Consider the following 24,335-nt stretch of genomic DNA (forward strand, 5'->3'; position numbering starts at 1 on the left):
CGGCCGGTCTGCAGACGGTACTGCTCCGCCGTACAGTACACTGCCTCTTCCTCTCATTGGCTGCGAAGGGCATCGGCGGTGGGTCCGGCCGCACTTGCCTTTTATAGAGGAAGGAAGCGCGCGCCTTCCCCGTCTCTGTGTGTGTGTGTGTGTGTGTGTGTGTGTGTGGTGTGTGTGTGTGATGGGCGTGAGTCTGTGTGCGTGGGGGCCGCGGACCATTGATGGCTGGCTGGCTTCCCATGGCACACTGGCTGGCACTGGCTGCTCCTATTGGTTCGCAGGCTTTGAATCGTTCGAACGGCGCGCACGGCGCGCGATGCGCGTTGGCCGTCGCCGCCACATCCGCCGCCGGTGGCAACGCGTTACAGTGGACCGTGCTCAGAAAGTCTTCCATCAAAGATTACGGCCGCGGGATTACTATCGCAATCAGTCAAGAACAACAACCGCGGCGCCGCACCCTTTGCGAGCCGGGCGTCATAGGAATCGGGAAGTTCGGGGCGGAAAAAGACAAAATTTCAGCATTTGGCTGACGCGTCTAGAGTTTTGGCCGCCTCCGCCGGCCTCCTGGCCCACTGTGCGTTTGTTGAAAATGGATCTACCATAGTTGAAGCGACTTGGGACTTTGGAAGAGCGTTAGGTTAGCCACTCACCGTCGCTGCCGTTGCCGTAGTCCTCCTCGTCGTGGCTGGGGCTCTTGTCCTGCAGGATCTTGTACTCGGCCCAGAAGTCCTGCAGGTCGTGGCTCACGTCGGCCTCCATGGCGACGAAGGTGGGGACCCCGCTGGCGGAGACTTCAAGTCGGCGACGCCAGGCGTCGGCCCATGTGTCCGCGACGCCGCGCCGCGAGTGAGTGCCTGCGCCAAGGCCTGCGCCGCCCGCGCGCGAGGACGGCGACGCCGCGGCCGCCGGGACGCCGCCGGCCGGCCGGGCCACCGCGCCGCGCGCCGCCACCACGCCGGGTAGCGGCCCTCAGGCCGTCGGGCCCCTCAGGCCTCTCAGTGACGCTGCTGCTGCGACTCGTTAGGCGGCGTCATGTCATCTGGAACAAGCGGAGCAGGGCGACGATGAGGACGGGCCGTGGCCGCGTGCGGAGGCACGAGCGCGGTTTATTTATACGCGAGCGGCATTGTTTTCGACTTTGGCGCCGAATGCGTTGTACCTGAAGCGGGACGGACGGCTACCGCTACATCGGGTGGCTAGGTGTGTTGTTAGTGTGGCGCGATGTTCTTATCTCAAGTGACATTTCGCCGCCGCCATGCCCGCCCTACTTATTGTCAAGTCCCTGCCGCGTCGCAGGCTACCTAGTCACTTCCACGTTTCGAAAACAATGACACTGAAAAAAAAAACAACCAAACGTAATTACGTGTAGCGGTCTCGCCACCGCGTTGCATTTCCATAGTGTAGTGAGCAGTCCGACCACACAGGCCTGCAGACCGCACACCCTCCGGTATTAATAGGAAGGAAAATGGAACAGGTGCGCTTATCCGCAAAGGCGATCGCACAGAACGCCGCGAGTAAGCGAACCAACGGCCAGGCGGTCTGTGTGTTGTAGTGGCGGAGCGGTACGAAAGGGGGACAAAAAAAAGGACTTTGATTTATACATCAATGGCAACGTTGCTCAATCAGCATAATCTAGATCGCCAATAAAAATGGGGGCCAGCGGCTGCAGTGTGGCAGTGGATCGGCAGCGCGCACGGCCGATCAACGGCAGGGAGATCTTTTCCGCGACTGCGTTCTGCGCTCTGCCTTCTGATGCCGCTTTGTCCCGACCCATACTTCAGGGCGCTTCACCGCTTGGCGCGCGCCGGCCGTAAAAAGAGAGCCATGCGGGTAAGCAGCTAAGCGTGTCACCTCGACACTTAATGCCTTCATTCGCCACACTGTCATACGTTAGGATCGAGGAGATAAAAAGATGAAAAAACAATAAATAAAAACGAGAAAACCGAGCCGCTGGGTGCGTGAGAAGACGGTATTCGTCCGGCCGGCACGCAGCCCGGAATACGTTCCTTATTCGTGTCGTATGCTAATTCCCCAAATTGGAGACGTGTCATTGCTCGGGACCGCTTTTTTCTTTTTCTCGCTTTCCGACTTGTTCTCGAAATAAATTGAACGGGACGTCGCGTCGGAGGGATGCTGAGCGCTGAGCCGACGCGGTCCGTTGGCCTCAACGCGTCGACCCGCATGGCGAGCTCGGCGAGCACACTGGAAGGCGCGGCCGTGCCGGCGTCGTGACTCGGTAGTAGCATAAATCGCGACAGCGGCGCTCTGTCTCTCTCGCACCCTCGCGAGACGTCCTGCGAGTGCGAGAGAGAGAGAGAGATGGGGACGGAAGCAGCCGCGCTTGCGCAAGGCCCGCGGGTGCATCATGACTAACCTTCGTCCTTCGGTTCACCTGCTGCTCCAGATAAGACAAGGACCGCCGCGACACTGCCAAGCCGGCCATTGTTTGGTCGCGAGTGCGCCAAGCACGCCGTTCGAATGAAGCGGCGGATCTATGGCGGTGACTCACTGCGTCTGCGTTTCCCATGAATGGCGGCAACAGGCACGCGCCGGGCTTGCCTCGCTTCGTTTGCCCTCGGCTGGCTTCGACTGCCTTCGGGTACCTTCGGGTGCCTTCGGGTACCGGTGCACCGCACAAGTCCAGTCGGCCCGCTCAGCGCAACGCGACACTTTCTTGCTGTTTCTAGTGCGGCGGCGTGGTGCTTCCGGATAGTCGCTGATTTGCGCTGCGAGGCAGACACTGTCAGACAGGTGGGGCGGATCGGGTGTCGCCGCCCGTGCTGACCGCGTTCCGAAAAGTGACCGTTCCTGCCGCATTTATGAAATGGAAAAGAAAAGAGGTGTCTTGTTGGCAGCAGTGGCCTGCGCAGGGCGCGCGAATAGTACCGGGCGGAGGGTTTAGTACTCGTTCATCCGACTCGCCATTCGGCGATCTGGGTTCGCTCTACGCGCTGAAAGTATTTTTCTTTTTCGAGACAGGGCGTGGCAGCACGCGGATAGTGCTGGGCCTGGGAGCGGAGGCTGTGTGTGTGTGTGTGTGTGTGTGTGTGTGCACGCGGCTAAACTGTGGCGCTACGCCCCTGGTCGGCATCTGGACAGTCGTGATACCCAGAAGCACGAGGAAACGAAACAGGCGACCTCCAGCAAGGCCGCCCCGCCCCGCCCCGCCCTCTCAATGCGTTTACAAACAATATGCCAATTAATGAGGCCGGACGGGGCCCTTGCCACTGGACCGTGTGGACCGCGGACCGCCAGGGCGTCGGCCAGACAGCGGGAGGCGTTGGGCAAATCGTGGAGGAAGGAATAATGAGGTGTTAGTTAGCGACGACCGGCAATATTTCACATTATTTACTATACATTATTTATTGAATAAAATGTTGACAGACATGCAAATTTACATAAAGATTGGTTTACAACATTAGTTCAGAAGGTTTAACATATGACAAATTAAACTACATCAGTAAGAGCACCTCAGCTAGCCAACAGCAAAGATCTTTCTTCAACTTCCAAATGAAGAAACAAATTTATTTTAACGGCAAAGCCTTGGGCTTTCAGCCACTCACAAGGTATACCAAGGTGTACTCTCAGGTTTCCACTAGAGTCTTAAATTTCAGGTACTAATGCACTCTGTGCTGGCTCCAAAAGTGTCTTCCCTACATGAGTTCGAACATGAAGTCGAAGATAATGCCCCATACTAAATCTCTTATTGCAAACCGTGCACTCGAAAGGCTTCTCACCTGTGTGAGTCATGACATGAGCTTGAAGACTTTCTTCCTTACGGTATTTTTTATTGCAAATCGTGCAGTTGAAAGGTTTCTCTCCAGTATGGGTTCGAAGATGAAGTCGAAGATAGGCTCCCGTACTAAATTTATTTTTGCAAACCGTGCATTCGAAAGGCTTCTCACCTGTGTGAACCATGGCATGAGTATGAAGACTCTTTTCGTGTCTGTATTTTTTATTGCAAATCGTGCATTTGAAAGGTTTCTCCCCAGTATGGGTTCGAAGATGATTTCTGAGACCACTGGCCTTAGTCAACTTCATACCGCAAACTGTGCACTCAAAAGGCTTCTCCCCTATATGGCTACGAACATGATATCTGAGTTCATTTCCATTACGATACTTCTTATTGCAAACAGAGCACTCAAAAGATTTCTCACCGGCATGACACCAACCATGAGATCTAAGGTTTGACTTAGTTCGGAACTTCTGATTGCAGACTTTGCATTCAAAGGGCTTCTCACCAGTATGGACGCGAAGATGATCTGTGAGACTACGAGTATAGGCAAAATTCTTATGGCAAACTTCGCACTCGTAAGGCTTCTCCCCAGTATGAATGCGAAGATGAACTACAAGATGCTGCTCATTTCTGAACTTCTTGTTGCAAACCGTGCACTCGTAATTTCTCTCTCCTGTATGAGTTTTGAAATGATTTCTAAGACGGGATGTGGACAAAAACTTCTTATTGCAAATTGGGCACTCAAAAGTAGGTTCCTCCTCTGAATGAACTAGAGAGTGTTCTCTGAGATATCCTTTATCGGCAAACTTTCTTTTGCAAACCGTGCACTCGAAAGGCTTCTCTCCTGTGTGGGTTCGAAAATGAACCTCGAGACCAGCAGCTTGGACGAACTTCTTTTTGCAAACTGTGCACTCGAAAGGCTTATCCCGTTCCCCAGTATGGGTTTCTTGGTGACTTTTGAGCGCTTTATCATCCTTAAACCTCTTATTACATTCTGCGCATTCAAAAGACCTTTCCTCTAAATGTGTTCTCATATGAAATCTTATCGCCCCTCTAGTCTTGGCCCTCTTATTGCAAACTAGGCACGCGAAAGGCCTCTCTTCTGAGTGGGTTACAAGATGCATTTTGAGGATGCTTTTCTGGTTGAACTTTTGGCCGCAAACGTTGCATTCGAATGGCTTCTCCCCCGTGTGGATCCTCTGGTGAGCCGTGAGGATGCTTTTCCAGCAGAACGTCTTGCTGCAGACGCAGCACTGGAATCGCCTCTCGGCCGACGAGCTTCGGACGTGTGCGGCCAGCTCGGACGGCGAGGGGAAGGCGGCGGCACAGACTGTGCACTTGTGCTCCATCGCGGCGACCCCGTTCTGGAGGGCCTGGAACACGGGCAAGCCTTGTGACTCCTGCAGACGCATGCGTCTCAGCAACAACCTGTAGCACATCAAGTACGCACCTCAGACGGAGCACCCTGCGAAGTTGAGCTTGCCATGCTCCGCGTTGGACTGGGATCGTGTCAAAGAGACACCTCTGTAAGAAAATTGAAAAACGAACGTGAGTCGATGAGCTTCATTCCGCGATACTGATAGCAAGCAAGCGATGCAAACGCTTCGGAAGCAAGCTAGCGAGATATTGTAAGCAATGTAACGAATTCACAGACCTGCCCCTGCGCCACGGTGTCGATGCGGGGCGGGCCGTCGTCCGTGGAACGTCTTGTAGGCGCTGCGGCTCGCCCTGCCGCCAATGGGTGCGCGGCAGGATGTCTCGAGCACGACAGCGAGAACTCGTCGCCAGGAGTCGATGTTTCATTCCCTACTTCATCCATAGACTTATGCTATTGAATCCCAGCCAGAATATGGTGACCACCAGGCTCGTTGGACCCACCACCGCGTCGAAAACGCCTCGTCGCTGATGACCGTCCGCGCCATCGGCAAGGCCACCTCGCAGCCCCTCCCCTCCTCCCCCCGCTCCAATCACGCCTTGCCAGTGCAAGGTTGCTTTATAGAAGGCAGTGACTGCAGTCTCTTTGATCATGCGGAAGAGATAAATTCGGGCGCGTCGTGGGCGACCGAGGTGCCCTCTGTGGCGCTAAGTGGCACTACAGCCGAGCGCTTCGAAGAGTCGTTCTGTCTCTGTCGCACTCGTGGGGCTCTCCGTAAGGGTGCGAGAGAGAGAGAGCGACGAATCGGGCGGCAGGATGCGGCGCACTTCCTGGTGAGGACGCCTCGCTGGCACCGCGTTGGAGTGGTCCGCGGTAACGCGCTCATTCTTATCTCTGTCGCACCCACGGAGCGGCCCGTCGCCGCCCAGGGAGTAGGCACCCCGGCCGCCAAGAGCACGTGGCCACGGCACTGCCACGGCCCGCGTCAGCAGAAAGAAAGACGATTTGAAGCGCCAGTCCGCGTGGCCACTGGTTTTGCTTACAGCCATGCTAATGAAAAAGTATCTCTGTTTTCGCAACCCGCGCACGCACGCACGCAGAGACACACAGGCGTGTGCAGCCGAAACCCGCTGAGCCGGGAGGGCGCCGCGCCGGGAGTCACCTTGCCTCCCTCGGCCCGCCTACTTTTCCGATTTTAATTTGCGCCGTTCTCCGCGGTGGCCGTCTGTGTCCGCCTGGACGAAATCCCAGACCCGCCGCCGCCGGCACCGGCCCGGCCCCCCCAACCGGACTGCCCCGCCCCGCCCCGCCCCCGCCCCGCCCCGCCCCGCCCCGCCCCGCCGCGGCAACTTCTTTATCAATCAGCGGCGCGCGGATCCGCGGAAAGCTCGACTGACTTACTGACTTATGCCGGGGCAGGCCGGGTCAGCGGCCCATTCCGAATCCGAATCCCATTACAAAAATGACGGATTCAGCGGCGCGCGCGGCGAGAGGCAGGCCGCCTCTCCAAAGGCGCTCCAAAGCCCCCGCGGAGAAACGGGTAGCGTCGGACCACGTCGGACAGGGCCGCGCGGACCACACAGATACGCTGTTTTTGGACCGAGCGACTAGTCAAATGACACGAGTCATTTTTCTTATTTTTCTTCTTCAGCTTTCGGTCCTGTTATCGCAGTCCAGCCGACGGCGCGGCGGCGGCGCGAAAAAGGCTTTACAACGCGATGAATATTCAATGCGGCAGTTGGAAAGGCCGGCAGTACTACCCGCAGTCAATTAGCCTAGTGCTGATTGAAAGACGGGCAGCCGTCATCACACACACACGCACACACACACACACACCGGCGTCCTGATAACGTGTGTCTGCTTGTCCGTCTGTCTGCGTATGTTCGCGTGTGTCATTTCCGCGTGTCCACTGATAAACGACTTGGCGCTGCGTCCTTCGCCGCCAATAATTATTGTTTCGATCCTCCATTTCGGCTCACACACACACACACACACGCCGTCGCTAAACCGACGCGGCCACCGCGCCACCCGAGCGGAAGAGTGAGATCGGCAATGTAGTGGTGAAACTTTCCCAAAACACTCACACAAAAGCCGCCACTACTTCATTAGGCCGGCCCAGCCCGCGGAGGCCTGCGGAAACGGGCGATCTGCAGGCCTGGAGGCCTGGAGGCCCGCAGGCCTGGAGGCTCCAGCCGCGACTCCAGGACAGCAGCGCCAGTCCGGCCGCAGGCCGCTCCGGGGCAGGAACTCGGAGACCATACGCGTACCGACCGAGGCGTAGTATACCGCAACAAAGAACAATCGAGAAAGCGGCGCTGGTCACTACACTGGTTGGCGTTAGCGACGCAGCGATGGCTAACTCGGCTGTGTGGCAGTGTGCGTGCGCAATTGGTCCGATTTTGTATGAATGAAATGCAACGCGCGGCGCGTCGTGCGAAAAAGGCGGCGCGGCGTGACGAGCCATTGACGGGAGTGTTCTCACGGCGAGGAATACACACTGCAAGTGCGGGGCGCACAGTGGGCCAGAAGACCGGCGGAGGCGGACAAAGCTCTAGTCGCGTTTTGAGCTCCAGAGTCGCTTTACAGGACTCGAACCGAACGTGTGACCCCATCAATGGATTGCTCTCCGAACGAGGAATCCATTGGTGGGGTCACACGTGCGGTTCGAGTCTTGTTTAGCGGCTCTGCAGCTCAAAACGCGTCTGGAGTTTTGTCCGCCTCCACCGGTCTTCTGGCCCACTGTGGGGCGGGGGGTGGAGCGCCGGGGCGAGAACCGGAGTCAATGATGGTTTTGGACTGCACTGTAAGTCGGTTGCAGCAGGTGGTGGGCGCCAACAACGCCGGCCCGCCGCCACCGCGCTTCGCCGAGAGAAGCGAAAGTGTTCGGCCGGGCCGCGCCGGGCCGCGCCGATGTGTTTGAACAGTGGAGAGCTTCTTCGGGCGGACTGTACGCAACGAGGTGCGGTAACGCGTCGGTAACGCGTCACGTGTCACACCGGAAGGGAAGCGAAGCGGCAGTGCGGACGCCGGGCTCATTCAAGTGTCATCCAGGTCGGTAATTTCCGTTTTAAGAAACGCCGCCCCTTTTCACACACGTCGCGTCACGCGCGTGACGTCGCGGCGTCGCGTGCGCGTCGCCCCGTCCCTCTCGCACGCACGGGACGTCCCGCAGGGGTGCGAGAGAGACAGGACGACGCTGCGTGCCATCCCCGTGCGAGGCTACGAAGCCAGCCGGCCGGCCTCTGAGACAATGCGGCTCGGAGATATGCTTTCTCCCTCGGCGCATGCGATCATAGCAAAGCCGAGCCGGCCGCGCCGGCCGAGCCACCGAGCGCGAAGCGTGGCGTTTACCCAGCAAAGCGCCTCCAGTTTAATTCTCAGCTCCTTTCATCGGTGCCATTGCCCAACTGCGAGAGAGAGAGAGAGAGAGAGAGAGAGAGAGAGAGAGGAGAGAGAGAGAGAGAGAGAGGAGAGAGGGAGAGAGAGAGAGAGAGAGAGACGCGGCACTCCGACCCAAATGGCCCCACCGCGGAGAAATGAACTGAGGATCCCCGCAGCCTCGTTCCGAGCAGTGCTCCGTCTCTCTCGCACTCGCGAGGCCCTCCACCGCGGCGCGCTGCGTTCCGCACGGGTGCGAGCGAGACGGAGCGCTGCTCGGAATGCAGCTGGAGCCGTGATCGCGATGGAGCCATCCTGCGTCGTGGATGCACTTTCCAGTGGCGGCTCTAGAATAACCAATGCGAGCAATAAGCGGCGCGCCGTGCTTTCCAGATTCGGAGGCGAATCGGGCCGATCCAGCGTCGGAGAGTCCAGCAACCACAGCTAAGACTAGGGCCAAGGGCAGTGAAGAAAAAAAGTGTAGAGAGCAAGTTCACCGAACATATCGTAAGCCACTGGGGACGCTATTATTTACTGAGCAGAAGATAATTTTAGAGAAGACAACTTTTTCGAACCTGCTAATGTAGGTAACACGATCAAGGCAGGCAATCGAGCCAGAAATTAAACCTATCAGAGTAGGCAACCCATAGGTTTGATAGGACAGAATGAACATAACCCTGTCAGAGTAGGCAATCCAACCTAAGTGCACCGCTGCGCGGCCCAGCAACTGGGACAAAGAGACTCAGATAGCACACGTTGCATCACCGCCACGTTTATCAGTGTGATGGAGCGGGCCGTGCCGCCGTGCCATCGGGCACGCTTCCGCGATGCACGCCAGTCGGCCGGTCGGGTCGGGTGCGGCGGAGCGCAGCGCAGCGACCAACGGAGCGCCTGCGACACTCGGGGTAGGCCGCCACGCAGTGCACGCGCGCGCGACAACCCGCCGTTTTGCCTACCTCCAAGGCGGGCGCCGGCGGCCTTCAAACCGAGAAACACTCCCCGTGTTTACGCCGACCAGGAATAGACGCAGGGTGTGATGGCCGATGGCGGGGCCCCACGGGGGCGGGGCCACGCGACGCACCTCCAACCCGCTGCAGCGTGTTGGTGACACGGCGGCCTCGCGACGCCACTGTTTGCCTCGAGATAAACACTGAAATGGAACCGCGCGGGGCGCGTTTACACATCCCAGTGGAAACCTCCGCGGAGTTTACATCTCCACCGGTGGCGAAACCGCCTCGGGAAACGGGGTCCCTGCAAACGCCGCACGCAGACGCCCCGGCCGGACGGACGCCGAAAGCGACCGCCGCGGGCAGGCCGGCCCGTGGCCCGGCGGCTTGACAGGATGTGGGCGTCCTTGGCGGCGAGGAGGGTAGAGCAGAACGCTGGGGCCCCGCCGGCCCCGCGCACGCAGCCCGCCAAGGATTCGCCAGGACTCGCTCGTCGCACCGTCTGTCTCTGTCGCGCTCGTGGGCCACTCCGTGGCGGTGCGAGAGAGACAGAGCGGCGCGGAACCAGCCCGCGGGCAGGCGGCTTGGTGCGGGCGACGCTCCGCAGCAGCCCATCCGTCCGGTACAGAGCGTGTGGCGGTGTGTGTGCGTCTGTGTGTGAGGGCGTGCGTGTGGTGGTGTGCGTGCGCGTGATGGGGTGCAGCTGGCGGGGCGCGCGGCGCAACGCTTTCGGCACTCCTTTGTAGAGTGTTTACCCGAAAGGGTGATTACAGGAGCCCGAATAATCAAGCTTGGCCGCACAGACACACCGGCCTGTTACTCCTCCGTCAAGCTGCGGCGGCGGTCTGTTGGCTGCACTGTGTGTGCATCGCGCACCGCACCGCCGCGGTTTGGATGGCACTGCTGGGAACATGGGAACCGGCCCGAGATGACCTAAGCGAGGCCTGGCTTGGCCTGGCTTGGCTCGGCCGAGCGGCCCCGCCCAGACCCAGCCGCCTTCCGGGTGACGGTCTGACGGGCGAGGTAAGGCACTGCATGACGTCGGCCACCGCGCCGCCACCCGTTCGTCCATCACCGCGAGGCTCGCGCGAGGCGCATCTACTCACTTGGCTGCGCGCCGCGCGTCATGGCCGGACCGAGTACTACGTAATTCGCCGGGGCTGCCAAGGATGGCGGGGAAAACTCGCCTTCACGGTGGCGCGGGTTCGAATCCCGGCTCCGGCTCCTTTTTTTCCGGGCTGCTTCAGTTCAGACTGGACGCGTGGCGCGGGCTGCCTACCTCCGGCCACGCGCTTCGCCCCGCCACTGTGATGTCGGGGCTCCCGCCGCGCCGCCGCGCCGCCACACGCGCCAGCCGATAGACCGTGATTGAGGTATCCACTTTCAAGACCAGCGCGCGGGGCGGCGCGGGGCCGCGGAGGGGAGGGGGCGCGGAGCCAGCGGGAAAAAGTCTATAATTACGGGTACACATTTGCTTACAGGGGATCTGGGCATTCCATCTATCGCCCGCCACAACGCGCGCCTTCCAAAGCGGCTCCCGTCAGCGGCAGGGCACAGTGGAGGGGGGACTGCCCCTCTGCCCCGCAACCTAATGAGTACCTGGTAGCAGACAGAGGCCGGCCCGACGGTGTAGCGGCGGTACTCTAGGCACCGGCCGAGTGGAGCTGTGTCGCGCCTGCTGGCTGGAGTTGCTGGAGTCTGTCGGACTGGAGCCTGCGTGCATGTATGTGTGTGTGTATGTGTGTGTGTCCGATGGAGTCCGCTAGGGAGTCCGCTAGGGAGTCCATATGTAACTCGGTGGCGTTTGAATGTGCGTCCCCTGGAGACTCAGTGAGACGCCGCTAAGTCACACACGGACTGCGTCCAGCACCGCTGCCTCTGGAGGCTGCGGCAATCTGCAGCTGTCCGCCTGGAGGCTCCATGGAGCCTGATGGAGCCTCCAGCGAGTCGGTGCGCGTCGATCCGCCACGATAGGCGCATGATTGTCTTGGTGCGCGAATGACTTACAGTGAGCCTGCCCCGCCGCGGCCCCCCGGCAGATGCTATCCGCTCTGACAGGTGACACTGAGGGGCTCGCGCCTTGTACGGCGCACGCGCCAACGCGCCCCGCCGCGGCGCCGCGCCTCACTCTCGCACTCTCGGCCACGCCAAGCTCCGCGACAGCGAGGATGACGGACGGGCGAAAGCAAGACAATCGGGAAGACGACGACGAGTACGGCGGTGGCGACCGCGCAGTAAACACGGACCGACGGCACTAAAGGCTGCGCCGCTGCACCACTCCGTCTCTCTCGCTCGCCAAGGGCCGCCCCGTGAGTGCGAGAGAGACGGAGCGACGCTGTTTGGCATCAGCCCGCAGGGGAGTCTGCTGCCTGCATGACCGCCATGAACTCGGCCAACGACACCGTCAGTTTATGAGACTCTAACGCGTATCCAGCAAGGCGAAATCACGGTGCAGGCAGGCAGGCGGGCAGGCAGGCAGGCGGGCGGTCGGACTCACAGATCAGTGGAATGTGACGACCTAGACTGGCCGCGGAGCGACGACCACATAATATACCGCAACATGAACGACTAACGAAAAGTCATAATAATTTGGGCGGCGTGGGAAGCGGAAAGAGGGGCCTGCAGGGACGCCCCGCGCGCGCCAGGCTGGCGGAACCGAGTCCCAGATCTGGGTCCTGTAGGCCCTGGCCGGCCCTGGCGCAAGCCTGAGGGACATTTTGCAACCCGCACTCTACTGAGGGTCCTCCTCAGAGGAACCCTACAGACATTGCTTGCTGTGGCCGTTCAAATCAAACCTATTCATGCGCCTCGAGGACACCGACGGCGAGTGGGGACCCTCTCGACGATGATGCCTGGCCTCCACGCCGAGGCCGAGGCGCGGGCCAAGGACGGGGCGACGAGGCGCCTTGACTTGGCGTTTGCGGTTTCCAGGGTGGAGGCCGGGCGTCCCCGGGGCGTCGCGGCGCCGCGGTGCGGTGGAGTGCCGACGCCCCAAACCACAGGGACACGCCCAGCCCGCCCGCCAGGGAGATGCATCAGGCGGCGAATTCCAAACTCCGAGGTGCACGCCGCACAGTGGAGGTGGACAAAACTCCAGACGCGTTTTGAGCTGCAGAGTCGCTAAACAGGCCTCGAACCGAACGTGTGACCCCACCAATGAATTCCTCGGTCGGAGGGCAATCCATTGGTGGGGTCACACGTTCGGTTCGACTCCTGTTTAGCGACCTGGAGCTCAAAACGCGTCTAGAGTTTTGTCCGCCTCCGCCGGTCTTCTGGCCCACTGTGCGCCGGTGACTGTTCTCGGTTGCACGGACACCGCGCCCCAAACGACTCCGAGGGAATGCCCGTGCGTAGTGCAGTTGCAGTGTCCCGTTGTCCGCGCCGTCGTCGTCGCCCCTTCCCCGGTGCATAGACATGGCTCTGACAAAAGCGCCTCGCTGCCAAACAACCGTAATATTGTTCCATACTCATTTGTCTCGCCGGCCGGCCTGCCGCTGCCTCCAGTCCGCCCGGCCGCGAGGCGAGGCAAGGCAAGGCCCGCAGCCTAACGGCACCGCAGCACCGCCAGGCCCTGGCCCGGCCCGGCCGATACACGTTCACGTCAGGGAGGGTCCTGCCTTGGAGTGCCCGGTCCCATCAGCCCGACGTCCTGCCGCGTCGCTCCGTCTCTCTCGCGGCCCTGCGGCCCCTCGAGTGCGAGAGAGACAGAGTCAGCCCGGGTCCCCGCCGCGATCCGCTCTTCGGTGGCAGCGCTACTGCATCATCCCTCAGTCGCCTCACTCAGCGTCCCTCTCTCCCTCTCCACAGTGGGCCAGAAGACCGGCGGAGCCGGCCAAAATTCTAGACGCGTTTTGAGCTCCAGAGTCGCTAAATGGGACTCGAACCGAACGTGTGACCCCACCAATGGATTGCTCTCCGAGAGGAACCCATTGGTGGGGTCACACGTTCGGTTCGAGTCCCATTTAGCGACTCTGGAGCTCAAAACGCGTCTAGAATTTTGGCCGCCTCCACCGGTCTTCTGGCCCACTGTGCTCTCCCTCGCACTTTGACGCGGTGCTCCGCGAGTGCGACAGTGACAGCGGGTTTGTCCTGGAGGCACTAACTACCAGTGCGCTACGCTGCGCATGCGCGGAGGTCTAATCGTCGCGTTTCTTTTTCGTTTTTCTGGCGCTCGATTGCGAAACTAGCCGCCGCTCCGTCGTTTGGTAAGTACGGCCGCAGCATCGGCCGCGGCTCCTGAAGGCTGCAGGCCTTGTACGGAGCAAAGCATGCCGGAGTGTTTTTTTCTAGCCGAGAGATACATACATGCCCAGCAGTGAATGGGGAGTGAGGAGGCGCCGTGGAGAGGGGGGGGGGAGGTCACGGACCCAGAGGCACCAGAGGGATTACAGGCTGCACTAGACGAGGATCCCTACACGACCTGACCCGGCCGGCCGGCCGCACGGGGCTTCGAGTCCTTTTAACAAATTGAATTAGCAGTCACGGCGGGTCGGCTCGGGCTTAGCGCCGCTCGGCGTCGCGAGAACCAACACAGCGGACAAACGGCGATTCAATTTTCAAACCGAATAGAGCGGCCCCTTCGCGTGACTGTCCGTTTTTCTCCGAGCGCCGTGCGTCAGCCGCGCGCGCGGGGGTAATGCAAAGATAACACACGCCCGATTGACTCGATAGGTCATCGATACCTCGTTGTCGATCTCGCTGTCCGTATCGGAGATCGGACGTCCGAAGTGCCAGGCCAACAAAGGGACCACTCCAGTCCAGATAATCTCAGCAAGGCATATGGGTGAGAAATTGGAAAACAATTCCGGTGAGCGAAGCGCGCGGGATATTCTGTTCAGAGCGTCTAATTCTAATTTCTCTAAATTTTTTTTTTGTAGTGTCGACGTCACCTGCGGCTGGCGCCTCCAGATGCACTACTCCGCTCCATTGTACCTCTCGGCCTGCAGGGAAGCGCAGGTGTGGTTGGGGGAGGGGAAGGGGGAAGAAGATGAGCCAAGAGAGAGGGGGGCGGCCTGGGGGGCAGGGCATTCCAGTGTCTGGACCAGACCTTGGCACCTACCACACGGCTCGGCTCGGCTCGCCAAAGCAATGCGTGAGGGCATACACTGCACGTGCGGGGCGGCCAAGCAAGGCAAGCAGGCGAAGCACCTGTCGCCGTGGCTGCCGACCATTAATTATAACGTTTTTCTGCAACAATATGTACGTGACAATATTAGCCCCGCACGTCGTTTGCACGTGGTTTGCACGTGGTTTGCACGTGCGCGATGCCGTGGCCGACCGCGCGTTGAACCCGCAGCGAAACCCGGACCGCCGGTTCGACCGGAAACGAAATCGTTTTCGACGAACAATCTGATAGTCCGGCTGCAGCGACATTGGGCTGGCTGGCCCGCAGGCCGGACAGTCATGGGGACAGCCGGCCGGCCAGACAGACAGCCAGCCCGCACGTCCGCCTGTCGCCGCCCCGGTCGCTCCCCGGCCAGATTCCAGCCAAGCCACAACATCCAGACTTTTGGCTGGACTCCAGCGTGTCTCCGATTATCCTCCAGGCAGGCTCGGCCCTTCCCCCTGGCCTCCAGCCGAACTCCAGCGGAGTGCCGCGCGCATTCTGGAGACACCCCGTCCAGCGGCCAAGCTGGTGATATTCAACCACCCGACTCAAAAAAAATTCAGTTAAGTTTTGGAATGTTGAGAAGCGTCTTACTCAATCCGCGATTCAATCCAAACTCCAGCCAGGTTCAGTCGGCAAGTGCAGAGACTCTCCCAGCGCCACGGCGACACGTGCCCCAGGCTCCAGTGGACTCCAGTGGACTCCAGTCCCGCGGTCCCTGCTGCCTGGATTTCCCTGGACTTCCCTGGCCGTCCCGGGATGAGGGATGAGGCTATGAATACCAAGGCACTGCGTGCGCCGTGCGCGTTTTGCGGCGTTTCTGACGTAACGTGGAAGCCAGTCTGGATACAAAACAAAGACGCGCCGACCACAACAGAGGAAACCGCGCTGAGGCGGCGGCTGGGCGGCTAGGCGGCGCCACAGGCTCATTACAGTGTAGCCACAGCCACTCAGAGGAAGGGACATGCGATCTGGAACAATCGCACATTTTACCTCCCCTTTTCGTGTTTTCATCTGAAAAGCCAGTCCGACTTTCTGGCGGTGTAGGCGGCGGGGCACGGCCCGTGAAGCCCGTGAATGAAAAGTGGCGGCTCCAGGCGGCTCCAGGCCGGGCCACTGGACCAGGCTCTGCGACTCCAGGGACTCCAGGGACTCCAGGCAGCCACGCTGCATAAGAACCTGCCCGCGGACAAGGTCACCACACGGCTGGCCATTTCTCAAAATCAGAGTGCCGTTGCTTCTCATTAACATGGACGCTCCACGCGCATTTTTTTCCGGACGCGTCCGAGTCCAAATCCTTTCCCTGCTTTCAATCAGTGGCCCTCTGTCTCGCATACTGATTCGGGGCGTTTGCGGGGCGCGCCGGCCGATGGGCCGATGACTCCGCGCCGGGACCGGCCGTCCACGGACGCGTCCACACCCCGAAAGCCATACATGAAAAATGCCCGGGGATTCCTCCACGCGCGTCGCACGGTCTGCATGCACAACGCAGAGCTCCATACATCATACGCGTGCGAGTGCGCGCGTGCGTGTGTGTGTGTACACTGTGTTGGCATGTCTTCGATGGTCGGCTGTCGCGGCAGGGACTTAGCCGCACTTTCATATTTCAGCACTGTATGTCCGGCGAGAACGGAATGCGCACGCACGCACGGGTCAGCAAAGTCAACAAACTTTGAATTTCAAAGTTTGGCGCTTCTTCTTGCAGTGGCGTGTCACTCAGAGGAGGCGCTGCCATTGAGCTCAAGTCAATGAATAGCGGGACGCTAATGCAAAGACTGCATTACAGCGCCGCGGGTTCGACTCCCCGCTCCTTCCTCGTTTTTTTTTCTCTCTCTCTCGCCTGCCTGTCCGAACGCACCTGCCGAGGCTCAGCACGCGGATAGATGCACCGGGGCTGCAGTAGTGCGAGAGAGAGAGAGAGAGAGAGAGAGAGAGAGAGAGAGAGAGAGAGAGAGAGAGAGAGAGAGAGAGCACCGAGTGAGTCCGTCGTGAGGTGGGCTCGCCCAGCGGAGCGCGGCCGATGCACAGCGGCCCGGAACGCGGCGCCGCGGGGAGGTCGTTGCGGCAGTGTCTGTCTCTCTCGCACCCCTACGGTACCCTACGGCACGCCCCATGAGTGCGACAGAGACAGAGAGCTGGTCGCCGATGCACCGCGCGTGACTGTACTCCTTCCCCGTTTAACGACGCCTATGGATTCATTATTTCCGCCAGCAGAGCGAACAGTGTTGTGTCGCCGACTCTCTCGCTCCCCTACGGGCAGCCTCACGAGTGCGAGAGAGAGGAACGAGTCCCTAGAGGTAGGCAACCCCTCCACGGCCTTCCTCTTCGAGCCAGCGAACTCGCACGGCGTTCCAGCGTGTCGCTGCGGTAGCCCCGCAGCCCGCGAGGCTCCAGGCTGGAATTTGTCAGCATCGGGTGGAAAGTTGCCCGCAGGAGGGACACCACAGCGCACCAGTGGAGGGGAGAGGATTGCCAGGAACATGTTCACCCTGGGGCATTTCGCTGCCGACGTCTCCCGACGCGTGCACAGCATGTGGGGCCCTTGGTCCCTGCGCCACGGCCAGCCACCCAGCCACCGGCCAGATCGGTGAGGTAAGGCTCGTGTCGACACGACGCGGCGGCGGGTTCAAAAACCGACACCTTTTTGTGTTTTCCTTTTTGCCGCCTCGTTTCGGCCGCGTCGGTGGCGTCATTTAGGAGATCGCCATCATCTAGCTGCGCGGTGAGCGCCTGGAAGCTCCACAGCACTGTAGGCTGGTTCCGAGATCCGTCGCTCTGCCTCTCTCGCACCCACACGGCACGCCCCTAGTGGGAGAGAGACGGAGCGACGAAAGCGGCTCTCGGAATCAGTCTGCTGGCTGGGCTTCTTGATGGCGAGCGAAGAGGGGCAAGGCTGCGGTAAACGAGTGAGCCCCAAAGAAGGAGCATCCAGGCACACCAGCGCGCGATTTGAAAAACAAACACACCGCAGCGCAAAACACGGCCCGGCTAATTATAAGCCTTTTTTTCCCAGCGCGTGCTGCACTGTGAAATGTTGCACGGTGAGACATACGGCACGCAGAACGCCGCGGACGCCGCGGAGCGACGAGGCTGAAAGAAACCGTCGCAGAGCGAAATGCATCGGCTGGCTTCCAGCACGTCTCCCGTCCGATAGCGTTCGAAGGGCCGTCTCTCTCTGTCTCTCTCGCACCCCTACGGCACGCCCCGTGGGTGCGAGAGAGACAGCGACACTCCTTGGGCATCGCCAGGCATCGCTCGGCGGCCCCCACTTTGCTCCCCCCTCGTTTCGGCTTCGGCCGAGGCGAACAGGCGAAGCGGGCGGGGCGTTCACCTTCACCTCCCGGACGACACCATGCACTACGTGTTGCAGCAGAGAAAGGCGCGGCAGCGCGCCGAGGCGTCCAGCCGGCTTTTATAAACTGAAAGCGAGCCGGCGCGGCGGGGCGGGGCGGGGCGGGGCGGGGCGGGGCGGGGCGGGGCGGGGCGGGCGGGCTGGGCGCGGCGCTATGGCGGCCCGCCGCGCTCGCGCTACCGTGGGTCTCGATCATCAAGTGCCAGACCGCAGTCGTCAGGCAGTCCGGCAGCCCCGCCAAGTCGCGCAGCACTGCAAAGACCAACCTCCCCGAAAAGTCGTTATCTGCGACTTGCCGTGGTTTATCTGGTCGCTTGGCATTGCAGTCGTACCCGCCCCGCCCCGCGGTGTCGTTGCAGCCGCGGCTCCAGACGGACGTTTCCAGTGTGTCGTCTCGTCCGGCAGTCCGGCGGCTCTAACGGTCAGCCCGATAGCTAAACGAGTCTGCCGTCGTCCGAGTGCCGGCGGCCGGTGCGCGCCGAACCGAACCGCTAGAAGGCCGCGGAGGAGGACGCCGAACACGCCGAGGACGCCGCCGAGGAGGACGCCGAGCAGCGCGTCCCCAAGGACGTCCTCCTCGCCGCGGACGTCGACGACGGCACGACGGCGGCCTTGGGCGGGCGGGCGCGCACGGGCGTGGCGCGCGGACCGCGGCCGGCCACCACGGCCACTGCCGGCCACTGCCCTCCCCGCGCGTCTTTTTCCCGGTTATCTAACGCGCGTTCTGTTTATTCACACCTCTTTTCGAGGCGCACCGCACCGGCGGGGCGGTAGGCCAGTGGCCGAACGAATGGTCGGTATGGTACGTCGGATGGGCCATTGTGTAACCGGCAGCCGGCAGCGGAGCACAGCGAAGCGCGCCAAGCAGCTCACGCGCGGGGAAAGCACTGCGCGCCCACACTCGTAGCCGCCTAATGGAGACGCACACCAAATACTAGACTCTTCTCTGGAGGCGCGGTAGTGGTTTTACAGTGGCGGATCGATGAAATTTCGTTTTCTGGACAAACCGCGCCAACCAGGTAATCTCGTCAACTCAACGTGGCCTGGTTGTTTGTCTAGGAAGCATTTGATGGGTCTACGAGCTTTGTTTCTGAGGCCTAGAACGTACAAGACCTACACGCCGACCGAGCCATGGACATAAGACAAGGACAAGGTAGCCAGCAAGGCAGCAAGCGTTATTTAATCGACAACAAACGCACCGAGTGCTCCGGCCTGGCGAATGGTGGGTGTCATTACACTGTAAGACCGGCGCTAGGCCGCGCTAGGCCGCGCTAGACCACACGCGCTGCAACGCGTCCACTTAGGCCCACCCTTGGACCGCGCCGACCGAAACGACGGCCTGCATGGCCTTGAGCGCCGCTTTGTCTGCTTTGTCCGAGCAGCACATCCCTATCGGCCAATGCCGCACTTCTCTCTCGCACTCACGGCGGCGCACAGTGGGCCAGAAGACCGGTGGAGGCGTCAAAAATTCTAGACGCGTTTTAAGCTCCAGAGTCGCTAAATGGGACTCGGACCTACCGTGTGACCCCACCAATGGGGTGCTCTCCGAACGAGGAATCCATTGGTGGGGTCACACGCTCACTTCTAGACCTGTTTAGCGACACTGGAGCTCAAAACGCATCTAGAGTTCTGGTCGCCTTCACCGGTCTTCTGGCCCACTGTGCGGCGAGGTGCGAGAGAGACACAGCTATTTTCTAGCTCCTTGCAGAGCAAACACTTTCCCCCCGCTAAAGAGGCACTCTGTAGTCGATGACGGCTCGGCTCCGGCGAATCACACAGGGCAGCGCTACGCCGGCTTCCTTTTTTGCATTCGAAAAGTGAGAAGCGGGCATAGCGGGCTGCCCGGTCCGGTCCGCGGGGTCCGCGGAGCACGGCGTGGCCGGCGTGGCGTACCCACCTGGCGCAGCCTGGCGCAGCGAGTACATATCTTCACACGCAACGCGGGCATATTCCACTTGCAACATGCTCAGCGCGCTGTGAAGTGAATGAGCTGCTGCTGCGCACACACAGACACACGCACCACACACACCACACACACACACACACACACACACCACACACACACACACACACACACACACACACACAAGCGATAAGGAGACAAGGGGGGAGGCTGAGTGCACGTCTGCTCCACTGCGTACAACATCAAGGCCGAGCGCTGAATAGCGAATGGCCCGCAGGCTGCAGTGTAGGCTCCGCAGCAGCGGTGCAGCGGTGTGCAGTCGGCCGGCATCGAAAGTCGGCTGGCTGATCCCGAAACCGAGTTTGGAGCTCCGGCAAGAGTGATTTGGAAGACGAATTGTACTCTTGTCCGCGGCGGTATAACTGCACTAGTGCTGCTTGCACTAGGTTGGCAAAGGACTTCCTCTCAACAATTTTACAGAAAATGTTGAGCAACTTGCAACGCGGCTGTTAGTACTATTTGAAATAGGCATGCAAAGCAAGAAGCACCATCGTCTGAAGCGACTAGCCGCGCAATAATCGATAATTGATTTACTGGAGTCGAATCGGACAAGTCGAATCCGATATGGCGATTCGCAGAGCAAGCAGACTTGACCCTGACGGCCAACGGGTTGGCTCGCTCAATGAAGTGAATGTTGTTCGTCGGTACTCTACGAGTGGTACACCGGTACACCCAGAAAAACGGATGGGATCAACTTGATTCAATTTGACGACTGAGTTTTCCTCGATATTCCAGAGAGACTTTGGTCTCTGCTCTCCCTTTTTCTGTGTTTCCCTTTCCCCGGCCGACAGGACAGGTGGTTCCTTGACCGGTGCGTGGCCGAGGCGTAGCCGGGGACCGCGTCGCAGCGATAAGACATGTCTCGCTGGCCCGCGTCGGCAGCACGGCGGCAGCACGACGGCGCCAGCGAGCCCGGCCGCGTTTTTTGGCGTTTCGCGAGGCCAGCCGTGACTCCGTGACCGAAGCGGCGAAGCACTGCCGAGACTGCAAACAACGTCCGACGCGTTCCGTGAAAACAGCTGCCAATCAGCGCGCCGGTTCATTAGAACGATTGGGCAGTGCAGTGGTTCGGCTCGGCCTCCCCGGTGGTCGCGAGCAGAAATGGCCGCGGTCACTTTCCAAATTGATTTGAGGTAATTGGTAACCTTGGGGATGTCTTGTCATCAGCTCCAAAACTCGAGGCAGTTGATTTTCGCTCATTTGGGCTCCATTTCATTCATTGGAAACAAAACGAGTGAGCATTGGCCACTGTCTTCCTTTTAATCGAAATCCTGCTCCTGTGTGGATTTCTAGCAATCTAGTTTTCATGTCGTACCCACCAAATTTTTATAAACAATTCAACAAATTGTTTTGGGTTAGCTTAAAAGTAGAAAACAACAGTTGCTGCTGGACAAGTTTGGTTTGGGTTCTAAAGTAAAACGCCATCTAGCAGCAGTAAGCACTGAGGATACGTATACGAACGTGCCTCTATCGGACTGCATGCCATGCCATAGACCGCCTTTGTGGCCCGACGATCGGTAGCCAGTGTCAACATCTCGCCATCCATGGAAAGAGGTGAGCAACCTTGATATCGCAGACGACAAGTGCCACAGAGCAATCATAGAACGTCTGCACTGGAACTTGAGCGTGCTTGTGTTTTCTTATGGTTCTTAAGAACAATAGGGACACTGTGATCAAGAATTCAGCTTTTTAGTAATTTCCCTAGTTAACCCGAAAACATTGATTGTGTGTTACAGGGGATCCCTACATGCGTCTGGGTAAGACGTCTGACAACACCGCTTTCAAACTTAAGGTCAAACTCACCTGTCGGTAGTCTGGGAAGATGCGTAATCCAAAAAGTTCCTGAACGATGTCCACACAATCACAGCCACCAAAGTTGTAGCTTATCCACACGCACTCACACTCTCTCACGTCCGCTCACACGCACACAAGTCGAGGAAAACAACAGAAACTTGTGAAAAGCACACGAAACGCGAGCGCGCGCGTCTTTCGGGCGACTGTGCTCGCTCTCCGTCGCACTGCCTCGGTGCCGTATCGCTCTGTCTCTCTCCTCGCGCGGCGGGACGCAACGTCTGCTAGCCGCAACAGGCACCTGGTTACTGGCGGGCTGGCTGGCTGCTGGCTGGCTGGCTGGCTGGCGGCGGCGCGGCGCGCAACCCCCCACCCCCACCCCCTCCCCTTCCCCTCCTCGTCGTGGCGGTGGTCGCCGTGCTCGTGGAGGGGCGGCCTGCTGCCTGCCTGCCTGCCTGGCGTGGTGTGAGGAGGGGTTACCGAACGAAAGGCAGCGAGGCAGGCAGCCAGGCAGCCCGAGGTGCAGGTGGCAGAAGCACACAAGTGGACCGGTGAGCCTGCGGCCCTGCGGCCCAGCCGGACAGCCAGGAGCCGGCCAGCCAGCAGCCAGCCAGCCCGGCTGAGCAGGCTGAGCCGGCTGAGCGGCCATTCAAAACATCGCCCAGCCCTCGAACGCCAATTTGACCGAGTTCGGCTAAATTCGACTACCTGCGTCTCGCATTCGCACTTTCGATGTAACGCAGCGCTCTCATGATCAGAAACCGAGCGACGGGTCGGCCTTGTGTCGACGCGAAGACAGCGCCAGCACAAACGTAACTCAGGAGGCAACGCCAGGAAAACGCGCTCTACTCTCGGGACTCTCGGGCAGAAAAACATGACGATTGTACGAGTTTGCGAATGCACTCAAAATTCAATGGGCACTTCCCCGCCTTGAGCTGGACGCCGCAGCGCCGCAGTCAGCACCAAGGCGAGCCAGTCCAGCCAGTGGACTTCTCGGCGACCGCAGAGAGACGCTGCAAAATCCATCGATGCATCGGCAAGGCCTTGGTGCCTTGGCCGTGCTCGGTGTGGTCCATCACGCCGCGACCGCAACAACGAGGCACAGGGCAGTTGCAGGGGGTCTCCAAAGTGCTGCAAGGACGCGAAACGCGGTAGTAAGTATGGAAGTCCGCTTCCACGGCATCGCGCATAAAAACCGCAGGTTACTTAGCATTCCTCTCCATGACGACCGTCAGTCAGCGAGGCAAGGTGTCATGATGCTGCACCGGCGGCAACAACAACAACAAGAAAACGCACTGGTGCCACCCGAGGCTCGCTGCTGCCGCTTAGGCCGGCTTAGGCTTTACTTGGGCGACGCCAGGGTGGGCACCCCAGGTGCATGACCTGGTGCATGCACTGTGCGAAGAGGCTTTGCGCATTGAGAGCATCAAAGAAGGACGTGCACGACAAAGGCGACACACAGGGGGCGAGCACGCTTTGTTCGCAGGTACACTGAAAGCAAAAACGTAGGGGAAAATGAAATTTATTTTCGAAAGAAACTTGAATTTATTGTCGTGCTGGTGTGGATTTTAGCCCGACATTTGCGAAAAATGGACGGTTTCAGACGGCGACAAGGGGCACTCGGGAATGTTGAACTCAGGTGAGGGGAAGAAGAGACACAGTGTGCAGTGCGAGCCCCTCGCCCCGCCCCGCCCCGCCGAGCCCCGTTTTCGCCGTGCGCGTCGCGGGCCGCTCCGTCCAGCGCTCCGCGGCGCGGCAGCTGTTGGAGGAGTGGAGCGAGTGATCCACTGACCAGGCACGTCTCACTGAGTCTCACTCCCCTTTCCGGTGGAGTGGAGGGAGTGGCAGGGCATGGCCCTCGGCACGGCGCCAAAGTTCCGCTGCGCCACTCCCACCTCCCAAACCGACGATTCCTCCCAAACAGAAAGAAAACACTTTTATTGCTTCGAGGGGATTTGAACCCGGTGCGGCGGCGCGGGGGAGGGGGACTTGCGTCAGCGAGGCTGGCCACGCAGAGGTGTCATATACCCGATAAGACCTCCCTTATCAATTCCCCGAGCGACACCAGACCGACCGACACCAACAACAACAACAATACCAAGAACCGGCACACTGGTCCAATCACCGGGGCGGTTTGACTCAGAAAAGCCAATCAATTCCGAACGAAATTATCGCGAACACGGCGCGTGGGCTGCCTAGTGTATCGGCCAATTTTGTGGAAACGGGGGCTGGACGACCCATTGCCCGCTGCTGGGTTAAATGGTCAAAAACTGTTTCTCCGTCGATTTCCGACGCGATAACCGTTCGGCACAGTTTTTCTTCGCACCTCCGTGTCCGCCAAGCGCGCCAGGCCTTCCGCCCTAGAAAGATAAGTGCCCTGTCGTTTTGTGTGGACCGACTTGATAGTTGCTTTCCGTGCATCTTCCACGTCTTGGAGGCCACGCCCCACGCCGCCTTCTATTGCGCGCTGTGCCATGGCTGTGCCGACGGTGTGCCGACACTCGACGCGTTTCTCTATCCCCGTCTATCCCGCTCATTACGGTGATGAAGACGTTGCTATCCGCAAACGAGCGCGCTGTCTCTATCACTCGGATAGAGAGGCTTTCCTGGAAGCGGCGCCACTTTGTACGGGAACCGCCGGGAACCCTTGAAAAGCGGCAAGGCGGCAGAGCGGCAGGTCAAGCGA

The 24,335-nt window shown here is 59.8% G+C and overlaps 1 protein-coding gene across 3 annotated transcripts; it reads right to left on the reverse strand.

Annotated features, from left to right (window-relative positions):
- Positions 1 to 928: 928 nt before the first annotated feature.
- LOC117652543 (gastrula zinc finger protein XlCGF26.1-like) lies at positions 929 to 21,950 on the reverse strand. 3 transcript variants are annotated; one of them, XM_034397552.1, is made up of 3 exons: positions 21,662 to 21,950; positions 5,187 to 5,260; positions 2,521 to 5,109 (listed from the first exon to the last, which is right to left on the reverse strand). In XM_034397552.1, the coding sequence occupies exons 2-3, from the start codon at positions 5,220 to 5,222 to the stop codon at positions 3,604 to 3,606; spliced, it is 1,542 nt and encodes a 513-aa protein (XP_034253443.1). In that variant the 5' UTR covers positions 5,223 to 5,260; positions 21,662 to 21,950; the 3' UTR covers positions 2,521 to 3,603. The 3 variants fall into 3 exon arrangements, 2 of the variants coding, with proteins under 2 accessions (XP_034253443.1, XP_034253444.1); XM_034397553.1 differs by lacking the exon at positions 21,662 to 21,950 and adding an exon at positions 5,391 to 5,645; XR_004588168.1 differs by lacking the exons at positions 2,521 to 5,109; positions 5,187 to 5,260 and adding an exon at positions 929 to 1,039.
- Between the last annotated feature and the right edge of the window lie 2,385 nt (positions 21,951 to 24,335).

This window comes from Thrips palmi, unplaced genomic scaffold (genome assembly GCF_012932325.1).
Source record: "Thrips palmi isolate BJ-2018 unplaced genomic scaffold, TpBJ-2018v1 HiC_scaffold_7, whole genome shotgun sequence".
NCBI lineage: Eukaryota > Metazoa > Arthropoda > Insecta > Thysanoptera > Thripidae > Thrips > Thrips palmi.

What these genes read in the sequence shown, in the direction of transcription:
- LOC117652543 (XM_034397552.1), bottom strand. Translation starts at nt 5,222, where the DNA reads ATGGCAAGCTCAACTTCGCAGGGTGCTCCGTCTGAG. An exon ending in CGCAGGGTGCTCCGTCTGAG is followed by an intron (nt 5,110 to 5,186) that starts GTGCGTACTTGA and finishes CCCGTGTTCCAG; the next exon opens with GCCCTCCAGAACGGGGTCGC.